General features: G+C 39.7%; 1 protein-coding gene across 7 annotated transcripts in view; it reads left to right on the plus strand.

Moving 5' to 3' along the window:
• Positions 1-25843, plus strand: part of COL11A1 (collagen type XI alpha 1 chain) — a 260086-nt gene that overhangs the window by 27689 nt on the left and 206554 nt on the right. For all 7 annotated transcript variants that reach the window (XM_077452794.1, XM_077452798.1, XM_077452796.1 and 4 more), the window contains exon 2: positions 14197-14364. In XM_077452794.1, the coding sequence (XP_077308920.1) occupies positions 14197-14364 (168 nt within the window). The remainder of the gene's footprint in view (positions 1-14196; positions 14365-25843) is intronic.

Consider the following 25843-nt stretch of genomic DNA (forward strand, 5'->3'; position numbering starts at 1 on the left):
TGACAGTGACCTATGATCAAGACTTGTAAACCAGTCGCCCAAAGTGTTAGCAGCCAGTGGGGAGTTCCAGGTTCATCCCTAGATTTAAGGTGAGTATAGCTCTGCTTTAGACCTTTCTTGTTTCTCTGCATGTAAAGGTTGAAAGCATATCTAATTCCAAAAGCAAAAATATAATATATTGCAGCTTACTGGCCCTTAGATTTCGAAACTGCTTTTGTTTTCATTTTTTTTCTAGGTTTTTTAGCCTTTATTTTCACCTGGTAATCCTGCAAAAATCACACCTCTTGTCCTTGGAAGGCTATCTTCACTGTAACTATGGAGGGAGCCATGGTTGCCACCCAGGCTTCACCTCAAACATGTCTACCTTTGTTCATCTCCATTATATAGGGAATGATGATGGTGATGCTGATGACTACTATGATAGTAGTTCACAAGAGAAAGATAACATTGTTCTTTTTGTATGCTTTGCTCACAGGAAGTGTCAAGGACATTGTATTTCTGGCATCATCAGGTATTTCCTGTACTTGCCAAATTTGTTTTTTATTTTGAAAAATGAAAACAATCACAGCCACTACATCTAAGGATGGGTTAGCTGTAATGTATTACACTTTGATTTTTGGATTCAGTTATCATTTAGGCTGCTTACACATATTAGTTGATGGTTACCTTATCTAGTTGATTTTTCTGGACTGAGTAAAAAAGCCATATGAAGTATGAAGCCCAGAGCAAAAGCCAAACACCTGGCTTTTTCCTAGTTACTTTTTCTGAACAGGCTGATGCTAGTGGTACCTGCTCTATACACTGTTGGCCAGTACAGGCATGCATGTTTATGCATATCTTGCTGAAGAAAATGTTTCTTTCTTCTGACATCTGTGTGCATTTAGATTTACACCCACACTTGTTCATGGCGAGGATCACTAGACGCTTGGTAGGGATGCATCCACTGTGACTACTATTGTTCTTCTATCTACAATATGCAGTTTTCCATGAGGCATGAGTTGTATTTTTCACATTTCTTTTGATATTTGTATATTAAATATCCCAATAGGCATGTAAGAGAAAGTAGGACATTCTACCTGATTTTGTTTGTTTTATAGCCAACAGCCAGAGGATAGATAAGATCAGAACTTGAAAAAAAACTTTTGTTGACTGTTTAGGAATAGTTCGCAAAGCTACTGGCATAAAACAAATAATATTCCCCTTAGCCTGAAGCAATATCTTCTTCTTTGTGCCTCTCACTTGATACTGTCCTGAGTTTACTGTACAAAAGCTTTGGCAGGAGATAAAGAAATACATTCTGCTTCTCTGAAACTCCTGTGGTTAGTCCAGCATATCAAACACTTCCCAGCAGGAACCTACGTTGTCCTTCCTGACACAGCAATGAGTACAGCTATGCAAAAAGAGAGAGAGGTTGTAAAGCAAGACATTTGTTATCATGGCATATAGAAGAAGTCGAAGTTCAATAAGAACGTTTCAGCAAAGGCTTTTAAATCAAGTCATAGAAGTTTACAGTCTAAACAGGGCTTTATCTCTGTGCTTTATAGGCAGTTTTTAAAATATTTAGATATTTTCAGGGCCTGTTTTTTCAAGTTTTGTAATTTTCTATGCAAAGGGCACCAAGCAATGATGGAACTAATAAAGTTACTTTTAGGCATGTCCTAGGCTGCTGCTTATAAAGGCACAGATGACAGACAAGTATGTGTGTGGAGGCTTTCGATTCATATCAGGAAGGATGACTTTTGATGATATCATCATGCTATGCCCTTGTCATCACTTACATTAGACCAGTGCCTTAAAGGGTCAACTTTGGTAACAAGCATTGTGCAGCTGGTTAATTGCTTTGCTTGGGAGTCCTGGGTTTTAGCACTTCATTTTCATAATGCAGCCCTTTTGTGATTTAAATAATAATCATTTCAGCCCCTGAAGGATTTACCCCCTTCCTGACCAGAGCATTTTTTGCGAAACGGCACTGTGTTGCTTTAACTGACAATTGTGCGGTTGTGCGACGTTGTCCTTTTTTTCATACAAATAGAGCTTTCTTTTGATGGCATTTGATCACCTTTCGTTTTTATTTTTTGCACTATAAAGAAAAAAAGCGACAATTTTGAAAAAAATAAAGCAATACTGTATTTTTTACTTTTTGCTATAATAAATATCCCAAAGAAATATATATATAAAAAAACAAATTTCTTCCTGAGTTTAGGCCGATATGTATTCTTCTACATATTTTTGGAAAAAAAAATCACAATAAGCGTATATTGATTAGTTTGCGCAAAAGTTATAGTGTCTACAAAATAGGGGATAGTTTTATAGCGTTTTTATTATTCTTTTATTTTTATTTTTTTATTAGTAATGGCAGTGATCTGTGATTTTCATTGTAACTGAAACATTGCGGCAGACAGATTGGTCACTTTTGACACTATTTTGGGACCATTGACATCTATACAGCGATCAGCGCTATAAAAATGCACCTGCAGGGAAGGGGCAATCAATGGGTTAAATGTGTTCCCTCAGTGTGTTCTAACTGTAGGGGGGATGGGCTCACTAGAACATGACAGAGATCATTGCTCCCGATCACTGGGAGCAGTAGATCCCTGTCATGTTGCTAGGCAGAACAGGGAAATGCTTTGTTTATATAGGCATCCCCCCATTCTGCCTCTCCGTATCACATATTATCCAAATACTTGAAAGTTGATCATTCTGTACAGTTTTCCTGTGTGCCAAGCGAGTGTCTCTATTATCTTTCAGTGGCTCTGTATTTGCTGTATTCCACTGCGGTTTAATCCACTGTGGTGGAAATATGTGTAACAGGACAAGTAAAAATGGTTGTAGATGGGCAGGTATCTTTCTGAACATGACCAGCATGGATGGATCTCCCTTCTACCTATAGTAGCAGGAAGAGTACGGAAGGTCTGCTGTTTGGCTAGTAACATGGCACATAAAGAACTCAAATGGCGGTGTTTGGCACTATAAGCCCTTGTACACACAGTCGGACATTCCGACAACAAAATCTGTCGGATTTTGTCCGACAGATTTTGTCCGAATCTTGTGTTGCATACACACGATCGAACAAAGTTGTCGGAAAATCCGATCGTACGTAACGTAATGACGTTATTTCGTTACGACGAGACTACGTTCAGGCTAGTAGCCAATAGCTTTGGTCTAGGAATTTGATCTGAGCATGCGTGGCACTTTGTCTGATCGGAATTCTCTACACACATTCGGACAAAGTTGGTTGATTTTTACCTTTCTGTGCTTAACACTAATAGAGCCAGATCTGAAGTGTTAAACCTTATGTGCCAAACAAAGTGTTAGATATAAGCCATCGATCAGTTTTCAGGAGTCAAGTGTTGTAAGATATTTTTTAGGTAACACCTCATTATGCAATGACAATAGATTTTGCTGGACAAAATGTTTTGTTAGTTTATATATTTTATGTAGTTTTATTATTTCTTTATGTTTCTATTTGTTTAGCTATATATTCACATTTTTTTCTAATTGAGACACAAATAATAGTAATAAGAGTATATTCTTTATAAAAAATAAAAAAAAATTCTATTACTCCTCTTAATATGTTTTTGATTTATATTTAATGGAAAAACGTGCATACAGTATAAAACTCCAGCCTATTTATCAGAGAAACAGAATATAAAAGGGGAGACTCCTTCGGTGAAAACAGAAAGCACTGAATCTATTGTATGGCTGCACTGTGACAGGTCACTTTGATGTGTCTAAAGTTTTTTCTTGATATTTTTCCTAAAGCTGTCTCATAAACGCTAATCCTATTTCCCTTCCTTAAACCTACTTCTAATCCCTTTAAAGCACACTGAAATACCCTCTGGATGTAGAAAAATTCTCCCGTGAATTGTTGAAGGCCATTGAAGGGTTTTACTGAAATGTACTTTATGAATGATAGCTGCACATCTTATATAATTTTCAGTATCCACGTACTTCTGTGAAGTGTTTTCTTTTATTGATGGAAAAACATACATCTGAGGTTTGGAAGATCATTTGAATAAAGCTAGTCAATAGGGATGAGCCGAACACCCCCCCGGTTCGGTTCGCACCAGAGCTTTCGAACGGACCCCAAATTCGTACGAACGTTAGAACCCCATTGAAGTCTATGAGACTCAAACGTTCGAAATAAAAAGTGCTAATTTTAACGGCTAATATGCAGGATACTGTCCTAAAAAGGGTTTGGGGACCTGGCTCCTGCCCCAGGGGACATGGGTCAATGCAAAAAAAAGTTTTAAAAATGGCCGTTTTGGCGGGAGCACTGATTTTAATGACGATTAAAGTGAAAAAAAGTGAAGTATTCCTTTAAATATCGTGCCTGGGGGGTGTCTGTAGTATGCCTGTGAAGTGCCACGTGTTTCCCGTGTTTAGAACAGTCCCTGCACAAAATGACATTTAACGGAAATAAGGTAATTTAAAACTGCTTGCGGTTTTAATGTTATATCTGGTTCCTGCAATATGGTTGAAAATTATTGATAAAAATGGCATGGGTAGCCCTCCCTGCCCATTACCAGCCCCTTTGGGTCTTGTACGCATATTAAGGGGAACCCTGTACCCATATTAAAAAAAGGAAATACGGGTGGTCCCCAGGCCCTATATACTCAGAACAGCAGTATACAGGCGGTGCAAACAAGACAGGGACTGTGTAGGTTTGTTGTGTTAAGTTGAATCTGGTTGTAATTTTCAACTGGTACATTTTTAAAGTGTAGCTCCAGTCAAAAAAACTATTTTTAAGCTTTTTGGAAAACATAGGGAAGGGTTATCACCCCTGTATAATTTGCTTTGCCGTCCATCTTTTTCAGAGCATGAAGACAGCACGCACAATCTCCTACCGCTGACTGCAAGCTCTATTTAAAACGAGCAAGATAGTTAGCTATATAGGTGGATATAGCGGTGTATACTGCGTTCAGAGCACGCAGACAGCATGCACAATCTACTAACACTGACTGAAAGCTCTATTTAAAACGAGCAAGATAGTTAGCTATATAGGTGGATATAGCGGTGTATACTGGGTTCAGAGCACGCAGACAGCACGCACAAGCTCCTACCGCTGACTGCAAGCTCTATTTAAAACGAGCAAGATAGTTAGCTATATAGGTGGATATAGTGGTGTATACTGCGTTCAGAGCACGCAGACAGCACGCACAATCTCCTAACACTGATTGAAAGCTCTATTTAAAACGAGCAAGATAGTTAGCTATATGGGTGGATATAGCGGTGTATACTGGGTTCAGAGCACGCAGACAGCATGCACAAGCTCCTACCGCTGACTGCAAGCTCTATTATAAAAGATAGATATATCGCTAGCTATATAGGTGAATATAGCGGTGTATACTGCGGTCAGGGCACGCAGACAACAACCACTACAGAGCAAGAACAAAAAATCGGCCAATAACGATCGGTGTATACTGTGTTGAAGGTACACAGAACACCCACTAACTGCTACAGATGCCAACACACTACACAAGGCCGCCGCGCTGGCGGCCTTATATAGTGTGGGGCGTGTACTACACAGCCTGAGCTATGATTGGCCACAGGCATCCTGCCTGTGGCCAATCATGGCTCTCCTCTCTGCCGGCGCTGTGATTGGCCAAGCATGCGGGGTCACAGTGCATGCTTGGCCAATCATGAGCCAGCAATGCACTGTGCCATCGCAGTGCATTGTGGGCCGTGAGCGCCACACGAATTTGGCGCGAACGGCCCATAACGTTCGGAATTCGCCGAACAGGCGAACAGCCAATGTTCGTGTCGAACGTAAGTTCGACTCGAACACTAAGCTCATCCCTACTAGTCAACTAATGTGCCCTATATTTAATATTTTTTTCTTAAAATTTAAGATTCATTTGTTAGGACTCAACTACACTGATGATCTTATGTAAGCTATTAGCTACATAAGTAACCAAAAGCCATAGCAAAAGGATTCAGAGTTCATTCACATTCATAACCTTCCCATTGACCTAATAATGTCTATGATTTGTTGTGATCACACAATTGCTGCTACCCTGTTTCCCCTAAAATAAGACCTAGTGTGATTGTCGGTGATAGCTGCAATAAAAGCCCTACCCCCCCAAATAAGCCCTAGTTAAAGTCCTTGTAGGTCTTCTTTTCAGGGTAGGGCTTATTTTTGAGGAAACAGAGTAGGGCTTATTTGGGTGGTAGGGCTTATATTGCAGCCAACACCGACAATCACGCTAGGTCTTATTTTAGGGGAAACAGGGTATGATTGGCAATCTGCATCTGTGCAATACTCTGGCAGGTGTCTGTTGTACTCTATGTTTAACTTATGGCATTTACTTTGTAGAGTGAGTCAATCAACTTTTTATTTAAACATCCTTAGACACTTTATAATTAAAGAAAATCTGTTCCGCAAAAATTGTGTCTGTGACACATTTGATCAAGAGGAAGACTCAGAAAAACATACAGATTGAATGCAAAGGCTATGTTTTTCATTGAATGTACTAGTCTTTGGAAGATATCACATAAGGGGAAGCTGAGTGCCTTTAGAAAAAAAAGTCTGAGAAATATGTAGTCTAAATACATTTAAATACATACTTTAAATACATTAACATAAAAAGATATTTAAACAAGATACCTACAAAGAGGGTGAGGGCATTTTAGACAAACGTGTGGCAGAAATCGATGCATTTCAACCTAAGAAGATCTTGTGGTCATCTTTATGTATGAAAGGCATACAAAAAAAGTGTAGTTGTGTGCCTTTATGCCCACATGGCCAGCTATATCTTCAGAACTCTTCTTCAGCTTCAGCTTCAGCTTCTCCCCTTGGCAAAGATCCTGGGAAACAAATACTGAATCTTTCACAGGTACACCCTCTCCAGGCAACAAGCCTGGGAGACAAGGACTGGCATAAGGACATCACTGGATCACATCACAGGCAACTAGACTGTGCACTTTGAAAAGTGCAGTTGCTCCAGAGCTTAGTAAATTAGTTAAAGCTTCACTTTGCAAAGAATATCCAATCATGTTCAAGGAAAATTTAAAACAAAAGCATTTTTTCTTACATATGTTTAGCTTTTGGAAGTCAGTAGAAGTTCTGCTCGTTCACTAAGCTCTGGAGCAACTGCATTTGCAGAATAAATAGAAAGAACAAATAATGCTATGGGCTTAGGAAAACCCCAACAAACCAAGATGTCGTATACACAGAGAGCTAAGGCTGCTGGCTACAGTCTAGTTGAAAACACTAAATTTGCACTAGGGGCACTCCAAGTCATGGCAGGGTCCTTATAATAAAATAGTGCAGCTTTACCAGTGCTTGGATTAATTTAAATCATTCAGGCTAAAAACATTTGTAGCAAATACAGTAACACCTTGAATTACGAGCATAATTTGCGAGCATAATTTACAAGCATGAGATGTCTTTTACCTGTATGTAGTGTTATGGAACACTATAACTCTCAACATATCTAAAAGCTATAGGACATTTGTACAGCTTCTAAAGCTGGCCATACATTACACAAGTTTCTTATTAAATTTCCTTTAGATTTACCTTTAACTATATACCAGCTGTCCATGTACACCAAACTGCCCTCCAATCTGGCCAGACCTGAGAGGAGTGGATCTCTTCCATTTGTATTTTGCAGGATCAGATCAGATTGGAGTTAGGCAAATGTAAATGGACACAAGGCCGTTTACATTTGCCTCTACATAGAGGAGAATGGAGGGTCCAATTGGGTCACCTTAAAAAAATAATTTTGGCACTTTGATGCATTGAACAATGTAATGATTTGGTGCACTAACCAGTACGATACAAAGTATGTGGTGGCAAGTTTGCCTGTGTCTTTTAGTGTAATAAGTGTAACTCAGTATAATAAGTCTCCAACATACACTGGCTGTGCAAATGACTATAAATATTGCAGTTCTCAGCAGCAGTACTGTAGTAAGTATTAAAGCAGCAACTATATCTCCAGTGATCTCTCTCTATCTCCAAGTCACCAACATGCATTGACTATGTATATGTCTGTCTAAAATGTTTGCAATTTTTAACAGAGGTACTGTACTGTATATTGGTAGTAATACAGCAAATATTTCTCCCTACAAAAACTCTGTGATCTATCGCTATTTGCTGCAGATTTCTCTGAAATATGCTTGTATGTGACTGACTATAAATATAGCAGATTTCTGCAGTAGCAAACCATCTATCTTTCAAACATTGACAAAGGGCTATTGGGAACCCTGCTTTTTTTTAGGGAAGTGACTGAAACCTAAGAAAACCCCAGTGATTTGCCATTCCAATTCACCTGATCACAGTTCAGAGGCCATGAAGTGCTTTATTAGCAATAGATTGCTATAGATGTAAATAGCCACATTGGATTTCCATTTTCTTGTGAACATTCTAGGTTCAGGTCAAACTTATGTTTAATCTGAACTCAGAGCTCATGCCTAATGGAGATGAACTAAGGAAGATATGTTTTTAGACCACTCTAGTGGCAACCATGGCTCCTTCTATATATACTATATATCAGGGCTTTTTTTTCAGCAGGAACTAGGGGGAACTCAGTTCCACCACCTCTGGCTCAGGTCTTCTGCTCCGTGCTCAGCACTATCACTTGGTAGAAGTCCAGCTTCTGCGTTTACAAGTGGTAGCTTATCTCAGGTGCCCAGGAATCAGTGCAGTCATGGGCAGGAGAGGGTGCGTGGTAGGCTGCACCCCCTGTGGTCTCCATTTTTCCTTGGTGACCAGTTGTTGATGCTCCTACTGCACAATCTCCCTTGCAAGTGAATGTAGTATAGTATAGTATGCTGGCAGGTACTACAGCCGGATAGGTGTTTCAGCTTAATATTGCAACAAAGGTAAGACAGATGGTAGAGCTTTTAAGGAGGGGGAGAAAATTAGGGCAGTGGAGGGAGGAGGTTGTATGCAGAGGAAAGAGCTACTATTTGATGACATTTAGCAGGTATGTGTGTGTGGCGGGCATGGTTGAGTTCTTGCACCTATTCTCTGAGAAAAAAAGCCCTGCTATATATACCATGGAAAGGTGAGCATAGATACCTAGAGACAGTGTATTATACACTGGATCACCAAGTGAAAGTGAAGGAAACAAATTGTGAAAAAAAAAGAATATTAATTGTTTGTTTTTGGGGTTAGACTTTAATCTATTAACATAGCTTATTGCAAAAAGACAATTGGGTTGAATTACTAAAACTGGAGAGTTTAAAATCTGGTGCAGCTCTAAATAGAAACCAATCAGCTTCTAGATTTTTTTCATCAAATGCTTAATTGAACATTTGAAGTGATTGGCTACCCTACACAGCTGCACAGGTTTTTTCAATCTCCAGTTTTAGTAAATCGACCCCTGTGTGTCAGATCGTTAAAATGTGTTTGTGGTGAGGTTATGTTGCCAACATATTGTTATTATTTTTGTAACAGTTATTATTATCATTGTAAGTGTAATTAATATTATAATAAGTAGTAGCAGCAATTGTCGTTGTTGCTTTTTTAATGTAGATTGAAGTTACTGTCTAAAAAAGCTACTGGGTTAAGGCTGAGAAGAGGGACACATTCCTGCAAACTGCAGTGGGCACCATATTCTACATTTAAATACACACCAAAGGAAGTTATTGTTCCTGTGTTAGCCATCTCACATTCTACACCGCATTGTGGGGGATGGTGACCACCCACACAGGCTCCAGTTGTTTGGGTGCCATTTCTGCTTTTGAAGTCACGATACCTGAAAATTAATGCTTCTTACTAGAATGCATCAGATGCAATGCTAAAAATATTTTGCTAGAATAGTATCACAAAAGATGAAATTTGCTTTTTCTGTGCTTCACTTACTTGCCTTTACATTTGTGGATATTGACACTAAGTCAACTGATTTTAAGTGTTCCCTTTTCAATTAGACCTAATTTATTTGACATGTTCTTTTTCATCACTTTGCAACCAATCCATTAAGTTATAAAAATCAAAAAGAGAGCAGCTATAGGGTAAAAATGGTTCCTATAAATGAAACCAATAATAGTTCTATTATAAGAAATAATATGAATAACTATGACTAGGTTATTTAAATGCTAGCATTGATATACTTTGTGTACAGCTTTGTAGGTAAATCTATTGTTTGAATAAACAAAAACAAAGTTCAAACGTTATCTTACTTTTACTATTACTACCATTTCCTAGTATCAACTACCAACTCTTTTTATAGCAATCTGTCATTTGGAGCTCTCAATCCCCATATTATATCTATGATCCCCCTAAGCCAATTCAAATGTAATAACTTGAGCGGACGCTAGCGGAGAGCAATAAATTCATAGAGTTCTTTAGGTTTGGATTTTGCTAGTGTCAAATATTGATATAATGCACTGAAACTTTTTTCTTGATAATCAGTCTCATATACAGTATTTATGCACAGAGTTGAATACTTAACAACATTGCATCCACTGGAAAAGTATGTAAGCTTAAGAAAAAGAGATTCAATTGCAAATAATACATCAGTGGTGCATCTGACAGCCTTATTTCAAACCTATCCTTCTTTTACCCTGACTAGGAAAATAATGACTCTTTTTGTCAATGTTATCAGCACTTAGATTATATAACAGATTGACTTCTATCGCATTACTTCTAGGAAAGGATTGAAATTCTAGAAGGGGTTTATATTTTCACATATGGCTGCCATTTGTACCCTTGGAATGACCTGTACTCTAAGACTACATTGGTCCCAGCACTAGAATATTTTACTTAACTTCAAGGATACTATACTCTTTTGTCAGTCAGTCAATAAGAAATATGTATTCAATATTTTCCCTCATGCTGATACGGTCTTTGAATAAGAAAAAAAGTTAAAGAATGACTGAAAATAATTTACACTAGAATTTAAGGCAAAACATTCTTTAGGTTTATCAAACATTTAGAAATGTATTTCTTTTAAATAACAAACATGTCATACCTGCGCTGTGCAATGGTTTTGCACAGAGCAGCCCCGATCCTTATCTACTGGGGTCTCCTGCCGGGGCTCTGGGCTCCTCCTTTTTTACATGTGCCATCATAGAAATCCACTCCCTATGGTGGCATGGCTCAATCCCAAGCTGCATTCTGTGTGTCCATTGACACACAGTGCAACCTGGCTCCGCCCCTTCTTCTACGTCACTGAATTTGATTGGCAGCAGCAGGAGCCAATGGCTCCCATTGCCCTTACTGAGTCCAGTGGGAAGTTAGAGAAAGATCACTGCTTTTGGGCACAACGTTGGATTGAGATTGGGCTCAGGTAAGTATTTGGGAGGAGGAGGGAGCTGACAACAGAAGATTTTTTATCTTAATGCAGATCATGCATTAAGGTAAAAAACCTTCAGCCTTTGCAACCACCTGAAATACACAATACATTGAAAATCTGCTAATATAACTGTGTATTCTAGCTATATTTTAGTTTTTCATAATCCCTTGTGCACCAGACATCAAACTGGACTCATTTATACCTGCAGCTGGAGGTAAAAAATGCTCTTCTTAAGCTGCAAAGGCAGCGGACTATGGTGTACGCATGCTACGGCTATATTATTTTGCATTGTAGCACTTCAAAGATTATCCCCCCTATCATGCTCAGTGGACTCTAACTGGTCATCTGAATGGGGCTGCACTAAAAAGGTTCCCCAATTGTATGCAATGCACATAATTGAGTTGTGATGGTGTGGGTTTTTAGAAATTTAACCAAGTGGTGAGGAAGCAACATAATGGCTGCTTATGGCCTGTCAAACATCCTCTGAAGGGCAATCACTCTCCAGAGGCACAATACTAGTCCTTAGAGTTGAATATTATGCACTATGAGCCAATCTCTTTTATATTGTACAGTACTGTAATGCATAATGTACATGTCAAACTTACCTGTTCTGTGTAATGGTTTTGCACAGAGCAGTCCTGATCCTCCTCTTCTTGGGCCCCCTGCCAATGTTCTTCTCTGTATGCTGCCATAAGAAGCTGCTTCCTATGGTGTCACATGTGTGCTTGATTTCGAGCCAAACTGAGTGTTTCTATTGACAAACACAGTGTGACTCTGCTGTTGCTTCCGTGTATAGTAAGGAGAGGGAGAGAGAGCAGCGCCGCTTTAGGAGTATTTAGGAGGTATGGGGATACTGAACATAGAATGTTTTTACCTTAATGCAGACAACCAAGGTAGAGAGAGCTGCAAGTGGTTAGAGGAACATACCTGCTAAAAGTGGTAGAAGAGGGAGGGAGGAGGAGGCTACACTTTAAGTTCTAAAGCACATATTTGTTAATAGAATGTACTGCTTTAATTGTTGGTTTAAAATGTAATCTTTCAATACATTATATATATTTTGTAAATATTCTAGTACCTACGTTTTCGGGTTCAAAACTTGGCACTTTTCTATATTTTTATTTTATTTAAACCATGTCATACCATGCAGAAGCTTTCCCATAATCCAAACATGTAAGATATATTGGTTTCTACCTAAACTGGGCCAACAGATTGTGATAAAGACTAATGCCGTGTACACACGACCAGACTTTTCGGCAGACTAGGTCCGACGGTCTTCCCGACGGACTTTCGGAGGAGTTCCAATGGACTTTCCAAATGAACGGACTTGGCCACACACAATCACACCAAAGTCAAATGGATTTGATTCATTCCGTCGGACCTTTGCTGTCGAAAAGTCTGGTCATGTGTACGCATCAGAGTGAGAACAGATGTGGATGATTAAAATGTATCAAAACAAAGTATAAATATAAGATCTTCCAAAGACAATATGGGAATCTGTTGAACTTTCCTATTGCAAGTTTTTTTTTAATTCACAAAATATGTGCGTTTACATGCTGAGAGCTTATGATGAGTGAAATGACCTGTTGTCTAAACTTCTACCAAAAAAAATGTTAACTTACCATACAGCTGAATATTTGGACACAGCATGATCAGAACTGTAAATTTATTATAGGCAAATAGAGCATTCACTTTGCAAGTGAAGTTGCACTTTAGAGAATTTTCCCCAGAGTTTAGGGAATGTGGTGAAATTTAGTTTTGCAAAAATATGTGCAATAAAAATAAAAAAACATGGTTTTGCTTACACATGGTTAGATGATGAAAGTCAACAGAGCTACACCTGATTCACTAATCTCTGGGAAAATTCAACTTCAACTTGCAAAGTGAACAGTCTGTTTGCCTTTATTAAATCAACCCTTTGTCTTTTGGCCATTTTCAAATAATACGAGAACACCATTAAAAACTGGATTTATTGGCATAGTCACATGAAGAGGTTAGTGTAAGGCCCCTTTCACACTAACGTCCCGTTCAGGCCCGCCTGTCAGTTTTTCAGGCGGACCTGAACGGGTGCTCCATAGAGCTCTATGGAGCGTCGGATGTCAGCGGTGACATGTCCGCTGACATCCGACCCGCTCCGATCCGAAAAAGTGTGACGGAGGAAAAAGCTATTTTTCCATCCGTCTGCGGATCGGATCGGATGACGACAGGCACTGCGGTCCGTCGTCATCCGATCTCCCATAGGGGAGAGCGGCGCTGTGACAGGTCCGTCCCTGCACAGTGTGCGGAGACAGACCTGTCATCTCCCTGCTCAGCGGGGATCGGCGGAGTGATCCCCGCTGAGCAAACGGACATCCACGGGGCGGATCAGAACTGATCCGCCCCGTGTGAAAGGACCCTAATGTGCAAGCATACGTTGATACAGACTTGCTAAATCCCTTTAGTATCAGAGTTAAAAAAAAAAAAAAAAAAAAAAGAAACTTTATCAAGTTCAGGAAGTAAACTACTGGACATACAAACACAATAAAAGAACATTGACATCATGTATAGTGTAGTAACCTACATAATCCAGTCAACTTTTACTAAGAATGTTATGGGTTACTACATCTTTCATAGGGGTTACCACATTTCCAATATTACTTGTTGCCTTGTTGGCAGTAAATCTTCTTTTTAAAGCAATTTATAAAGTACCCTCCCTCTTATATTGTAAGCTATAATGAGCAGGGCCCGTCTGCCCTTATCTTGTAAAGCACTGTGTAAACTGTTGCCACTATGTAAATCCTGTATAATAATAATAATAACAATAAATAAATGCATTTAAAATTTAAACTGTTAAATGATTCCAGAAGGAATTTTAATTGCTGAAACTAGAATATTAATCTTGCAACATTGGTGTAACTTTTGACACCATCAATTATTGTAAGGTATCCTAACCTTGTTCTTTGTTTTTCATCTTTTACAGCTGGACCAGTCGATGTACTCAGAGCATTAGATTTTCACAATACACCAGAAGGTGTGTCAAAAACAGCAGGGTTTTGCACAAACAGAAAGGCATCCAAGGGATCAGACACAGCATACAAAGTTCATAAAAATGCCCAGCTTAGTGTACCAATGAACCAATTATACCCAGGTAAGATCATTTTTATATTCATGTTGTATATTGTGTTTTGACAATTCTAAATGTTAAAGTGTTACTAAACCCAGGACCCTGCATTCACTATATCTGATCTCCACAGTACACAGAACTTGGAAACACAATAGTTTTATAAACTGGCAAATACCTTTTCTCATCAGCAGTATATAGCTGTCTTGTGACTTCAGTATCCAGCTGAGCACTGGTTAAAACTTGTAGGAAGAGTTTTCATTCTCCCCTGATTGTCCTGTGAGGCTGCATGACCCCGGACCCTCTGTCTGGACAGTACTGATTGGCCCTGTGCTGATCACATGCACTCTCCAAAGAAACAGAAAAACTCTAGCAATACACACCAAACTGAGAATGTGTAGAATGCCTCCAAGCCTCCATTCTATTAGGAGATGGTTTGGGAGCTGGGGAAGGAGGGGAAGATCAGAGAAGACAGGATCAAACAGCCTTTTTACACAATGCAGAGGATTAACCCCTTAGGTCCCACAGTGAGTAGAACAAGCATGCTTTACTGCATATACAGACTGATTTTACTGTTGCAGGTTTAGTAACACTTTAAAGAGAGAAGAAACTATATAAAAACAATGTTTGAGCAATTGTATTTGCAGGGGTGCGTCAAAAGTCAAAGTCTAACCGTAGATTTTTCAGCTCACAAATTATTAGATATTATTATCCTCTGGACTCCATAATCTGATTGTGGAGTCTCACAGTAAAGCCTGGTACACACCAGCTGAATATCAGCAGGTACGGCTGGTTCAATGGAAGCCAGCCGACATTTCATCCTGTGTGTACATCAACCTGTCTGACAGATGCTGGTCAAATGAGTATGCTAAAATATCGGCATCCAATCATGCTGGCAGCCAATGGCTGTGAGCACAGACTGGTGTGTTCAGGTGGGGTGGGGTGGGGTGCAGTGTGTAAGTCTCTTGTCAGAACACAATAGCTCAGTGCATAGTTGGTGCAGCAAGCTCCCCCTGAGCTTCTCAGTTATTATTTCATTTAGCCCATCGGGGTGAACAAAAAAAAAAAGAAATAACTTGAAGTCTGTACCAGGCTTTACTAGGAGAGTACATAATTAGATAATATGACATCCAACTAGATAACAAGGTTAACAAAACAGAGATTACATTTCCTCTCAAGGTACTATTTTCATCATTAAATCGGTTGTATAGTAATTTTAATAAGTTTAACCTACAGGTAAGCCTATAATAAGGCTTGCCTGTAGGTAAAAAAAATATCTCCTAAACCTGTATGGTTTAGGAGATATTACCGTCGCAATGTGCTGCTGACTGCAGAGGCGCACAGGGGATTCTTGGCTAAAAGTCCGGCAGACGCCGGACCCTGCCGGAAAGGGTGATGATATTGCGGCTCCAGCCACTCACAGAGCCGGAGCCGCGATACCTGGAAGACACGCTGAGGGAACATGTCAGCTCCCTCGGCGTGTATTGGGCCAGATGTCGGGGCCTCGTTCTAAGGTAAGTATTCCATAATGAGCTAGTATGCGGTGCATACTAGCTCATTATGCCTTTTCCTTTGCAGGTCAAAAAAAAACAAAAAAACTTTAGCGGGTTTACTCCCTCATTAAGGGCTTATTTCCACCATCACCAATGGGCTGCCAATGCAGTCCTAACACAAGGACAAGGCAAATAGCTTTATGTGATGTAGCTTCAGTTCACATAAATGCACCAAAAATTGGACATGTAACAATTTTGCTCAGACTTTTTAAAATGGGCTTTAATGCATCAAAAAAATGCATCGCACAGCAAAAGCAGTAGAGAAAAACAAGGGATCATGAAAAATGCACTACAATGCATGTTGAAAATACACTGCATTGTAGCGCAAATAAAAAAAACACATGCCAGTATAAGCATGCTATGTGGAACTAACACATGCATTATGAGACTTTAGCCACTTCATTTCTCTACTACAAGGTTCTCCTAACCAATGGCAGCAAAATGGATGAGGGGTTTACATAGAAGGAGAAAAAAATTACTGAGCAGCTAGGAAAAAAAAAATCTTAATTCTATCTTAAATTTTTTATGTATAGGCTAAGCATGATCAGAAAAAGCTGACTGGTTGCTATTGGAAACACCTTTCTCCAGAAGACACAATGCTGTGTGATGTCTTGTGACACTCACAGCTCTGCAATAACCTAAAACCTCCTTACAGTTGTGCAGTAGAATGATTAAACACAGACAATCTTCGTCTGCTCATTCCATGGTGAAAGCTTCATATTACTATCCCCTAAAATAGTCTTTTAATAGCTTACTACATTCCATTTTACTTCTTTGTCACAGTGCCGCTTCATTATATGAAATACAAATACACTTGAGCAAGAATGTAGCTGTTAAAAAAATTACCAGAACAAAAATATGAAATATGTGGTTTTCCTTGGAGGCTTTTGAAAGACACATAAAAGATGAGTTTTAATATTTTCTTCTGAAATATGAAAACACTTAGATAATTTTCTAGTCAGTATGAATTATAGTCTAAAGGTTTGGTGAGGATGAATTGTGCACATCCAAGGCATATTACCCATAAAAAGCTGCACAGCCCATGTACTTCAGTGTAATTCAAAAAAATATTTCCTTCAAAAACGTAGAGATTGCCATTGTTAACCTCCTTCTGAAAATGCCTGCTGTCTGGCTAATATTGATTGGACCACAGGCAAAAAATGTCTTGGGCCCCCCTCCTCCCCATGCAATTTCGCTCTTCACCTGCTCTTAGACATACAATAAATAGCAGCTAGAATCAGTTTATTGTATCAAATCAGGCAGTGTTTGCTATTGGTTGCCAGGGGTTACAGCATACCATTTCCGCTTTCTAACTGGTTGCTAGAGGTTACAACACACATTAAGGCTCACTGATTAGTTGCTAGAGGATACAGCATATGATTTCTGCTTGTTGATTGGTTGCTAGAGATTACTGTACAGTAATACTGCTCACTGATTGGTTGCTATAGGTTACAGCACATCTTCTCCTCACTGCAGGGGGGCATGATATACATATGAATGTCACCTTTATTTACATATCAATTTTGCCAGCCTCAGCTATTTACATATGAATGCTGCCATTATTTACATATGAATGCTGCCATTATTTACATATGAATGTAATTTACATGTAAACACAGGGTCTGCAGGTGAGTCATCTGTACACAACAATAGGGCAGAGCTGGGCAGCATTAGTAGCAGCACTTCACACTGAGATATCAGGACACAGCACAGGACTAAAACTTCAAGAGACAAAGGAATTTAAACTGGGATAGTTGGGAAGTATGAGGCAGCTGCTTTGGGCCACACAACAATGACAGGGCCCAGGGAAGATGCCCCTTTTGCCCTGCCTTAAAGACGGCCCTGCTGGCTAATATGCTAACCCGCCTTCAGTACCTTCTGAGTCACTGAGTGGGAACTCATAGTCATTCAGACTTTTATACTGATTTGGGATTTCTGACTAAGAAAGTATTGAAACCAGGGTCAGCATAATAGCCAGACAACTAGCATTTTCAGAAGCAAGTCAGCATTGACAGCGCCCAGATTTCTTCTATGATAGGTTTCTATTGATTAGTTAGAACAAAAGAATTATACATGATCCCCAGATTGCTTCTTAGGTATATTTATGTTTTAGATGGCAAACTGTCACTTTTCAAAACTGTTGCAGTTGTCAATTCAGGATTGCAGATTAGGGGTCTCAAAAAAGTATCAGGCACTGTAAATATTTGCAGAATAAATGTCAACTGAACATGCATGATTGTTACAAGTGTCGTTTGAATCAATAGCATTAAGTACACATATTGAGCTGTGTATGGCTGGCTATTGGTTGACAATCAATTATGAGCAAAGGACAGAACTCATAGGGATGTGTCAGAAAAAAGAATCTGCTGCTGTAGATACATCAACAAAAGAATCACAACAGTGATACAGCTATTTATCCTATGCAGTCCCACCCTTGCTGGTCCAGAATTCTGTGTAATCTCACCTTCTAAAAAGGAAGTGACAACTCCATGGCAAAACTTTTGTTCTTTGTTGTGTTCTGATATCCTGAAGGGCAGATTTACCCTCTCTATTTGTTCTGATGACCACTGTCACCAAGACAAAAGTAAGTGGAAATCCTACATTTTATAGCTGTCATGAGAGCAAGAGGCAAGGGGAATTCCTCCAATGGGGACAATGGTCTGGTGATAACTGTCTAACTTTGGGGAGATTTCCTTTTATTTCCGAATACATCTTCAAGATAGTAAATTAAGTAAAATCTCCCCAGTAGGACACAGACATAAAAAAAATTAACCTTATGTAGTATTATCTGTAGAAACAAAATTATCCTGTTATTATATTTGCTCCACTTTAAAAGTTACATTTATTTAAAAATAGCAGGTCTACAGTACAAAGGCTAGGATAGGAATCTTATGGCTGTCTGAAATTAACTTTACAGTACAAACATGCCTACAGGCTTCCATAAATGGCTCACATTTTGCCCAATTCAGCTAAATTCAAACCATGGGTGGCCCTGCCAACACCACCCAGCTTGACGGAATTTAATTTCTTATTTGTATTTTGTATAAGGAACCACGTAGATATTTCTTTGCTGAATGGTGACTACATCCAATCAGGTATAGTCACTGTTCAGGTATTCTGACAACTGTTAGCACTGGCTGTCAGAATAAAATAGCTGTTGGGGAAGATTCCTCTATCCACTCTGTTTAGTGTGGAGGGAAGAATCTATTAGATTTTCAGTGTTCAGCTTGGGGACTGTATGAGAGAAATGTAATTAAAAATCTGTCCCTGCTGATAACATCAGTTTTGCCACTTTTAAACACATTTGTATTTTATGGATGTCTTGTTAAGTTTCTGTTTCGCAGTAGTCAAACAATTATCTCTTCCCTGGGTAGAGTGAGACACGCTAGTTCACATCTGTTAAGCAGAACGCATCTGTTTTCTTAGGGGCTTCTGCAGCTGGAATCCAATGATGAGAAGGGCTTTCCAGATTTGTGTGAATGTTATAAATATGTTACTGGCTGTGATCTTTTATTTTATTTTATTTATTTCTTTTTATAAATAAACAAGACATTACAAGTGTCTTCTCTATGCATCCACTTACAAGCCAAGACTCGAAAGTCTGAAAAAGGATTTGAATTCCACAGAGGTATTCAATTAACCAATCTGGCTTTGAAAGCTCAGGCTGCCTCCGGCAGGGCGGATGGTGGGGGAGAAAGAGTTAAACAGTACCTTGGGCCTCCACATGTAGAACTGTAAAGAATCAAAAACAGCACTACTAAGAAACACATGAAGCAGAACTTGCAATTTAACAATTTTCTTCACCTAGTCTGGCCATACATGGTCGAATTTCGAAAGAATTTTCTTTTGAAAATCAGAAAATTTGTGCGTTTTGTGATCCGATGGTGCCACCATTCGTTTTCGAAATTCGGCCAACCAAGCCTTCAATTTCACCTCATGTTGCTACAGAAAATAACTTTTGTGGAATTTTCTTTTCTTTCCAGGACTTTTCTTTTCTTGCACATGCGCATTTCTTTTTTTCGATCACATTTCTCGCATGATTCTCAAATCATTGATTCGAAAATCATTTGTTTTTCAAAAAATTTCCATGTCCGTTTTCTCAAATTCGATGGCCGCATGAAAATCAGCTGTTGCTGCAGCCCACTAATGGTGCGAAATACGAACGAAAATTCTTAGATAAGATTCTCGAAAGAAAATTCTTTCGAAATATGACCCATGTATGGCCTGCCTTACTCCCTCACTACTATCAATAGTTTGAGCAATAGACATTAATTCTAAACTGAGAATAAATAGGGAGATACAGGTAGGAGGTGACAAAACACTTTTTTAGATCAGAGATTAATCATTTTGCTGATTACTGACCACAGAATTCACATTTGACAACTGCCCCTTCACCAAAAACAATAGTTTTCTTTTTATTCACAAATTTGATTTTGCACATGCTAATTAAGCTACCCGCTACTGCTAATTAAACCAAATGCTACTAATCACTAATTGTTCTATTAGGTTATGTTCCAAACTTTATTAAAGTATGCATCACTGGAAACTTCTGTGGTGGCTCACCTAAATCTAAGGTAGCCCTTAACATGGAATCATATAATAACTGTAACCCCAATCGTTTGTTCATTTCTTTCATACAATACCTTTTGAGTTATATTCAGTAATTACCTATACCAAGTAAGATATGTTTTATATTAAACTTATTATTTGCTAAAATCCTGTTTGATAAATGTACTTTGATGGTATATATCATTCTCAATATCAGTTTTATTTTGATCACCTTTACATTTTCTTACAAATAGAATTTCATAACTACACCATTGTCAAGCTTTCAATTATCACGCATTAGTTATAAAACACCAACAATGTACATGTTGTACTGTATATTGTAGCTCTAATCTCCAAATGACTACGTTTTGGAAGACTCTTCTTATATCTGATATATAGACATATAGCCAAACTGGAGACATTCAAAAATGTTACTTTGCAGACAAGAGGGATGGATTGCAAATTCAGTAATTATATAACACCATCTACAATCCTGTCCTGCTGAATTAATATCAATAATCAGAGGAGCAACCCAGAGATTAGGCCATTAGGCAACATAGCCAGTTTGATGTTCACTTTTCATAACTAACTTATTGGTTATTACTATGTCTTCTAGATTGTTAGATAGGAAACCAACTCAAGTATGTGTAACTGGTCAGAACAAGTTATATTCTTGACTTAGAAATCTGAGATATGTCCATTCAATGATGATGGACACTGAAACTAATTACAATGGAAAAAATGCAGTTAAAATTGTCTCCAGTCAAAAGTTGCTGAAGGCAGTGACTTGTTTAATCACATAAAGGTAAGAACAAACATGGTTCATCTTGTTCTTCCGCAGCAACTATAAAGTACAGCTGTGCTCAAGTCAGGGCAGCCATCAGAAATTTTTGGGCCCCTTACACAGCTTTAGACCTGGGCCCCCCGCCAGAACCTGACCACCAACATTCCACAGGGCTTGCCTATGGGCCATCCTACTGAATCTGCACACCGTCCATCTCACCTGTACACACTTAGCCCCCCCCCCTCAATCCTGAATGTTTGTCGCCCCCCCCCAAACCTGTATATTTGTCAGCCCCCTCACACCTGTATATATGTCAGCTCCCCACACACACCTGTATATATGGCAGCCCCCCCCTCACACACACCTGTATATATGTCAGACCCCCCCACACACACCTGTATATATGGCAGCCCCACCTCACATACACCTGTATATATGTCAGACCCCCCTCCCCCACACACACACCGGTATATATGGCAGCCCCCCATCACACACACCTGTATATATGGCAGCCCCCCTCACACACACCTTTATATATGTCAGCCCCCCCCCCCCCCCCCCACACACACACACAAATCTGTATATATGGCAGCCTCCCTCACACACACACCTGTATATATGGCAGCCCCCCCCCCGCCACACACATACACACCTGTATATATGTCAGCTCCCCACACACATAGCTGTATATATGTCAGCGCCCCCCACACACACCTGTATATATGTCAGCGCTCCCCCATACACACCTGTATATATGTCAGCCCCCCCCCCCCACACACCTGTACTGTATATATGTCAGCCACCCCCCCCCCACACACACACACACACTTGTATATATGGCAGCCCCACATACACAAATCTGTACACTATGCTGAGAAGCATAGTACAGGCAGATCACTGTCACACAAGGGGTGCACATGTAGTAGCCAGAGGTGGCTGTGAAGAGCTCAATGTCTAAAATCAATGACATGAGAGCTGCAGAAACTGTGAGATAATTTCTATACTGCACAGCCCCTTCACCCGTCCTGCATTCTTCTGGCCCGAGTTAGCTCCTCATGCCCTGGGGCCCCTTACAGTTGTAACTGTTGTACCCCCCTGATGGCGGCCCTGGCATTGGAAAGCAATGTAAAATGAAAAAAAAAAATGAATACCAGAAGCTATAAAAATTAGAGCAATTGAAGAATTTAAAACTCTGAAAAAAAAAAAAAAATCCACAGGTCAGCCGAATCAAGGAGATCTAGAGAGCGCTTAGTACATTTATAAAAATAAATTATTGTTGACAACTTTACACCTACATTTTATTTTCCCAGTCATTTTCAGTGACTGCTTTGGTACACATTTTGGGATTGCGTTAACATTTGCTTTCTTGTTGCAATTCATGTAAATTATACTAGGTCCCATATTTACCTGCCCTCTCCATTATGCCCCGCATTAAAAAAGTGCATTAAATGACAAAATTAAGTGTTTGCTTTCTGTAACCTACCTATAATTCGAATTAAGTTAAGGTATAGAGGACGTATATAATATATCTACACTGATGCCTTTAAGCCCCTTTTCCTCTGAAAAAAATAAAAATAAATATATATATATATATATATATATATATATATATATATATATATATATGCCCTGTCAGATTTGGCTATCACAGAGGATTGGAAGTCATGTTCCAGATTGTGCCATTGTATCCAAAATGGCCTGCTCTATCCATGCTTGGGCAATTTTAGTTCCTTATGTCAGTGCAAGCCCCAACAGGACCAGGGCTAGCCTGCTGTAAGTGGAACTGGTGGATGGGGAACATTTTCTAAATACCATGTTTTCTGAAAACTACAGCTATAAGGTAATGCTTTAAAGGTATTTTTTTCATTAATTAATTTTATCTCCCATGGCTTCCAATACCACCTCTAGGCTGACGACACCCAAATCTATTTCTCTACCCCTGCTCACTCCCTCTCTCTCCACACATATCACTACTTTACTATCAGATATATCAGTCTGGATGTCACACCACTTCCTCAAACTTAATCTATCCAAAACCAAACTTGTAATATTTCCTCCTCCATATGCCCCTTCCCCTGATCTCTCTGTCAAAATCGATGGCACAACTATAAGCCCATCCCCACATTCCAAGGTTCTAGGTGTAGTCCTGGACTCTGAACTCTCCTTTGAGCAACACGTCCAATCACTGTCCAAATCCTGCCGCCTCAATCTCCGCAACATCTTCAAAATATGCCCCTTTCTAACCAATGACACAACAAAGCTCTTAATTCACTCGCTGGTCATCTCTCACCTCGACTACTGCAACTCCCTTCTCATTGGCTTACCTCTACATAGTCTATCACCTCTTCAATCCATCATGAATGCTGCTGCCAGACTCATCCACCTTACCAATCGCTCTGTGTCTGTTACTCCTCTCTTTCAATCCCTCTACTGGCTTCCGCTTGGCCAAAGAATTAAATTTAAATTTACAATACTAACAACTATGTACAAAGCCATCCACAATTTCACCCCCAGCTACATCACTAGCCTAGTCTCTAAATACCAACCTACTCGTTCTCTTTGTTTGTCTCAAGACCTCCTGCTCTCTAGCTCCCTCGTCACCTCCTCCCATGATCGCCTCCAGGACTTTTCCAAAGCCTCTCCAATCTTATGGGATGCCCTAACCCAATCTGTCCGCTTATCTCCTACTTTATTAGCTTTAAGACGATCCCTGAAAACCCTTCTCTTCAGAGAAGCCTCTCCTAAACACACCTAACAACTGTATTATCATTTTCTCCATCAGCTCATCCCCCACAGTTTTTACCTTTTGTTTCCACTTGACCCTCCCTTCTAGATTGTAAGCTCTAAGGAGTAGGGCCCTCTGATCCCTCCTGTATTGATTTGTATTGTAAGTGTACTGTCTGCCCTCATGTTGTAAAGTGCTGCTCAAACTGTTGGCGTTATATACATCCTGTATAATAATAATAATAATAATAATAATTTACTTATGCTTATGTCAATCTTAAAATGCATCGTTGATCAGTATTTAATGCAAGAGCAATTTTTAATTAGTCTTCTTGGTCATTACCCTGGCCCACAGACCCCCCTTCTGCATATACACAGTTTATACACCTGTGATGAGACATCACTGTTTTGGCCAGTAAGTGTGGTATAGACAACAAGAGGGAGGGATTAGGTCTTAGACTCAATTTAGGGCACCCAACCACTGCATAACTAGGGTAAGTTGACATGCAGGCACTGTGAGGTACTTGCTATATCTTTCATATACAGTGGTGTGAAAAAGTGTTTGCCCCCTTCCTCATTTCCTGTTCCTTTGCATGTTTGTCACACTTAAGTGTTTCGGAACATCAAACCAATTTAAACAATAGTCAAGGACAACACAAGTAAACACAAAATGCAATTTGTAAATGAAGGTGTTTATTATTAAAGGTGAAAAAAAATCCAAACCATCATGGCCCTGTGTGAAAAAGTGATTGCCCCCTAAACCTAATAACTGGTTGGGCCACCCTTAGCAGCAACAACTGCAACCAAGCGTTTGCGATAATGTGCAATGAGGCTTTTACAGCGTCCTGGAGGAATTTTGGCCCACTCATCTTTGCAGAATTGTCCTAATTCAGTTACATTAGAGGGTTTTCGAGCATGAACGGCCTTTTTAAGGTCATACCACAACATCTCAATAGGATTCGGGTCAGGACTTTGGCTAGGCCACTCCAAAGTCTTCATTTTGTTTTTCTTCAGCCATTCGGTGGTGGACTTGCTGGTGTGTTTAGGATCATTGTCCTGCTGCAGAACCCAAGTTCGTTTCAGCTTGAGTACACGAACAGATGGTCGGACATTCTCCTTCAGGATCTCTTGGTAGACAGCAGAATTCATAGTTCCTTTTATCACGGCAAGTCTTCCAGGTCCTGAAGCAGCAAAACAGCCCCAGACCATCACACTACCACCATATTTTACTGTTGGTATAATGTTCTTTTTATGAAATGCAGTGTTCCTTCTACGCCAGATATACTTGGACACACACCTTCCAAAGAGTTCCACTTTTGTCTCATCGGTCCACAGAATGTTGTCCCAAAAGTCTTGGGGATCATCAAGATGTGTTGTGGAGAAATTGAGACGAGCTTTGATGTTCTTTTTGCTCAGCAGTGGTTTTCTCCTTGGAACTCTGCCATGCAGGCCATTTTTGCCCAGTCTTTTCCTGATGGTGGAGGCATGAACGCTGACCTTAACTGAGGCAAGTGAGGCCTGCAATTCCTTGGACGTTGTTGTGGGGTCTTTTGTGACCTCTTGGATGAGTCGTCGCTGCGCTCTTGGGGTAATTTTGGGTGGCCGGCCACTCCTGGGAAGGTTCACCACTGTTCCATGTCTTCGCCATTTGTGGATAATGGCTCTCACTGTGGTTCGCTGGATTCCCAAAGCTTTGGAAATGGCTTTATAACCCTTTCCAGACTGATAGATCTCAATTACTTTCTTTCTCAATTGTTCCTGAATTTCTTTGGGTCTCGGCATGATGTGTAGCTATTAAGGATCTTCTGGTGGACCTTACTGTGTCAAGCAGCTCCTATTTAAGTGATGCCTTGATTGTGAACAGGTGTGGCAATAATCAGGCCTGGGTGTGGCTAGA

The sequence above is a fragment of the Lithobates pipiens genome, unplaced genomic scaffold (genome assembly GCF_037356315.1).
Source record: "Lithobates pipiens isolate NorthernLeopardFrog02 unplaced genomic scaffold, aLitPip1_a1.2 Scaffold_23, whole genome shotgun sequence".
Taxonomy (NCBI): domain Eukaryota; kingdom Metazoa; phylum Chordata; class Amphibia; order Anura; family Ranidae; genus Lithobates; species Lithobates pipiens.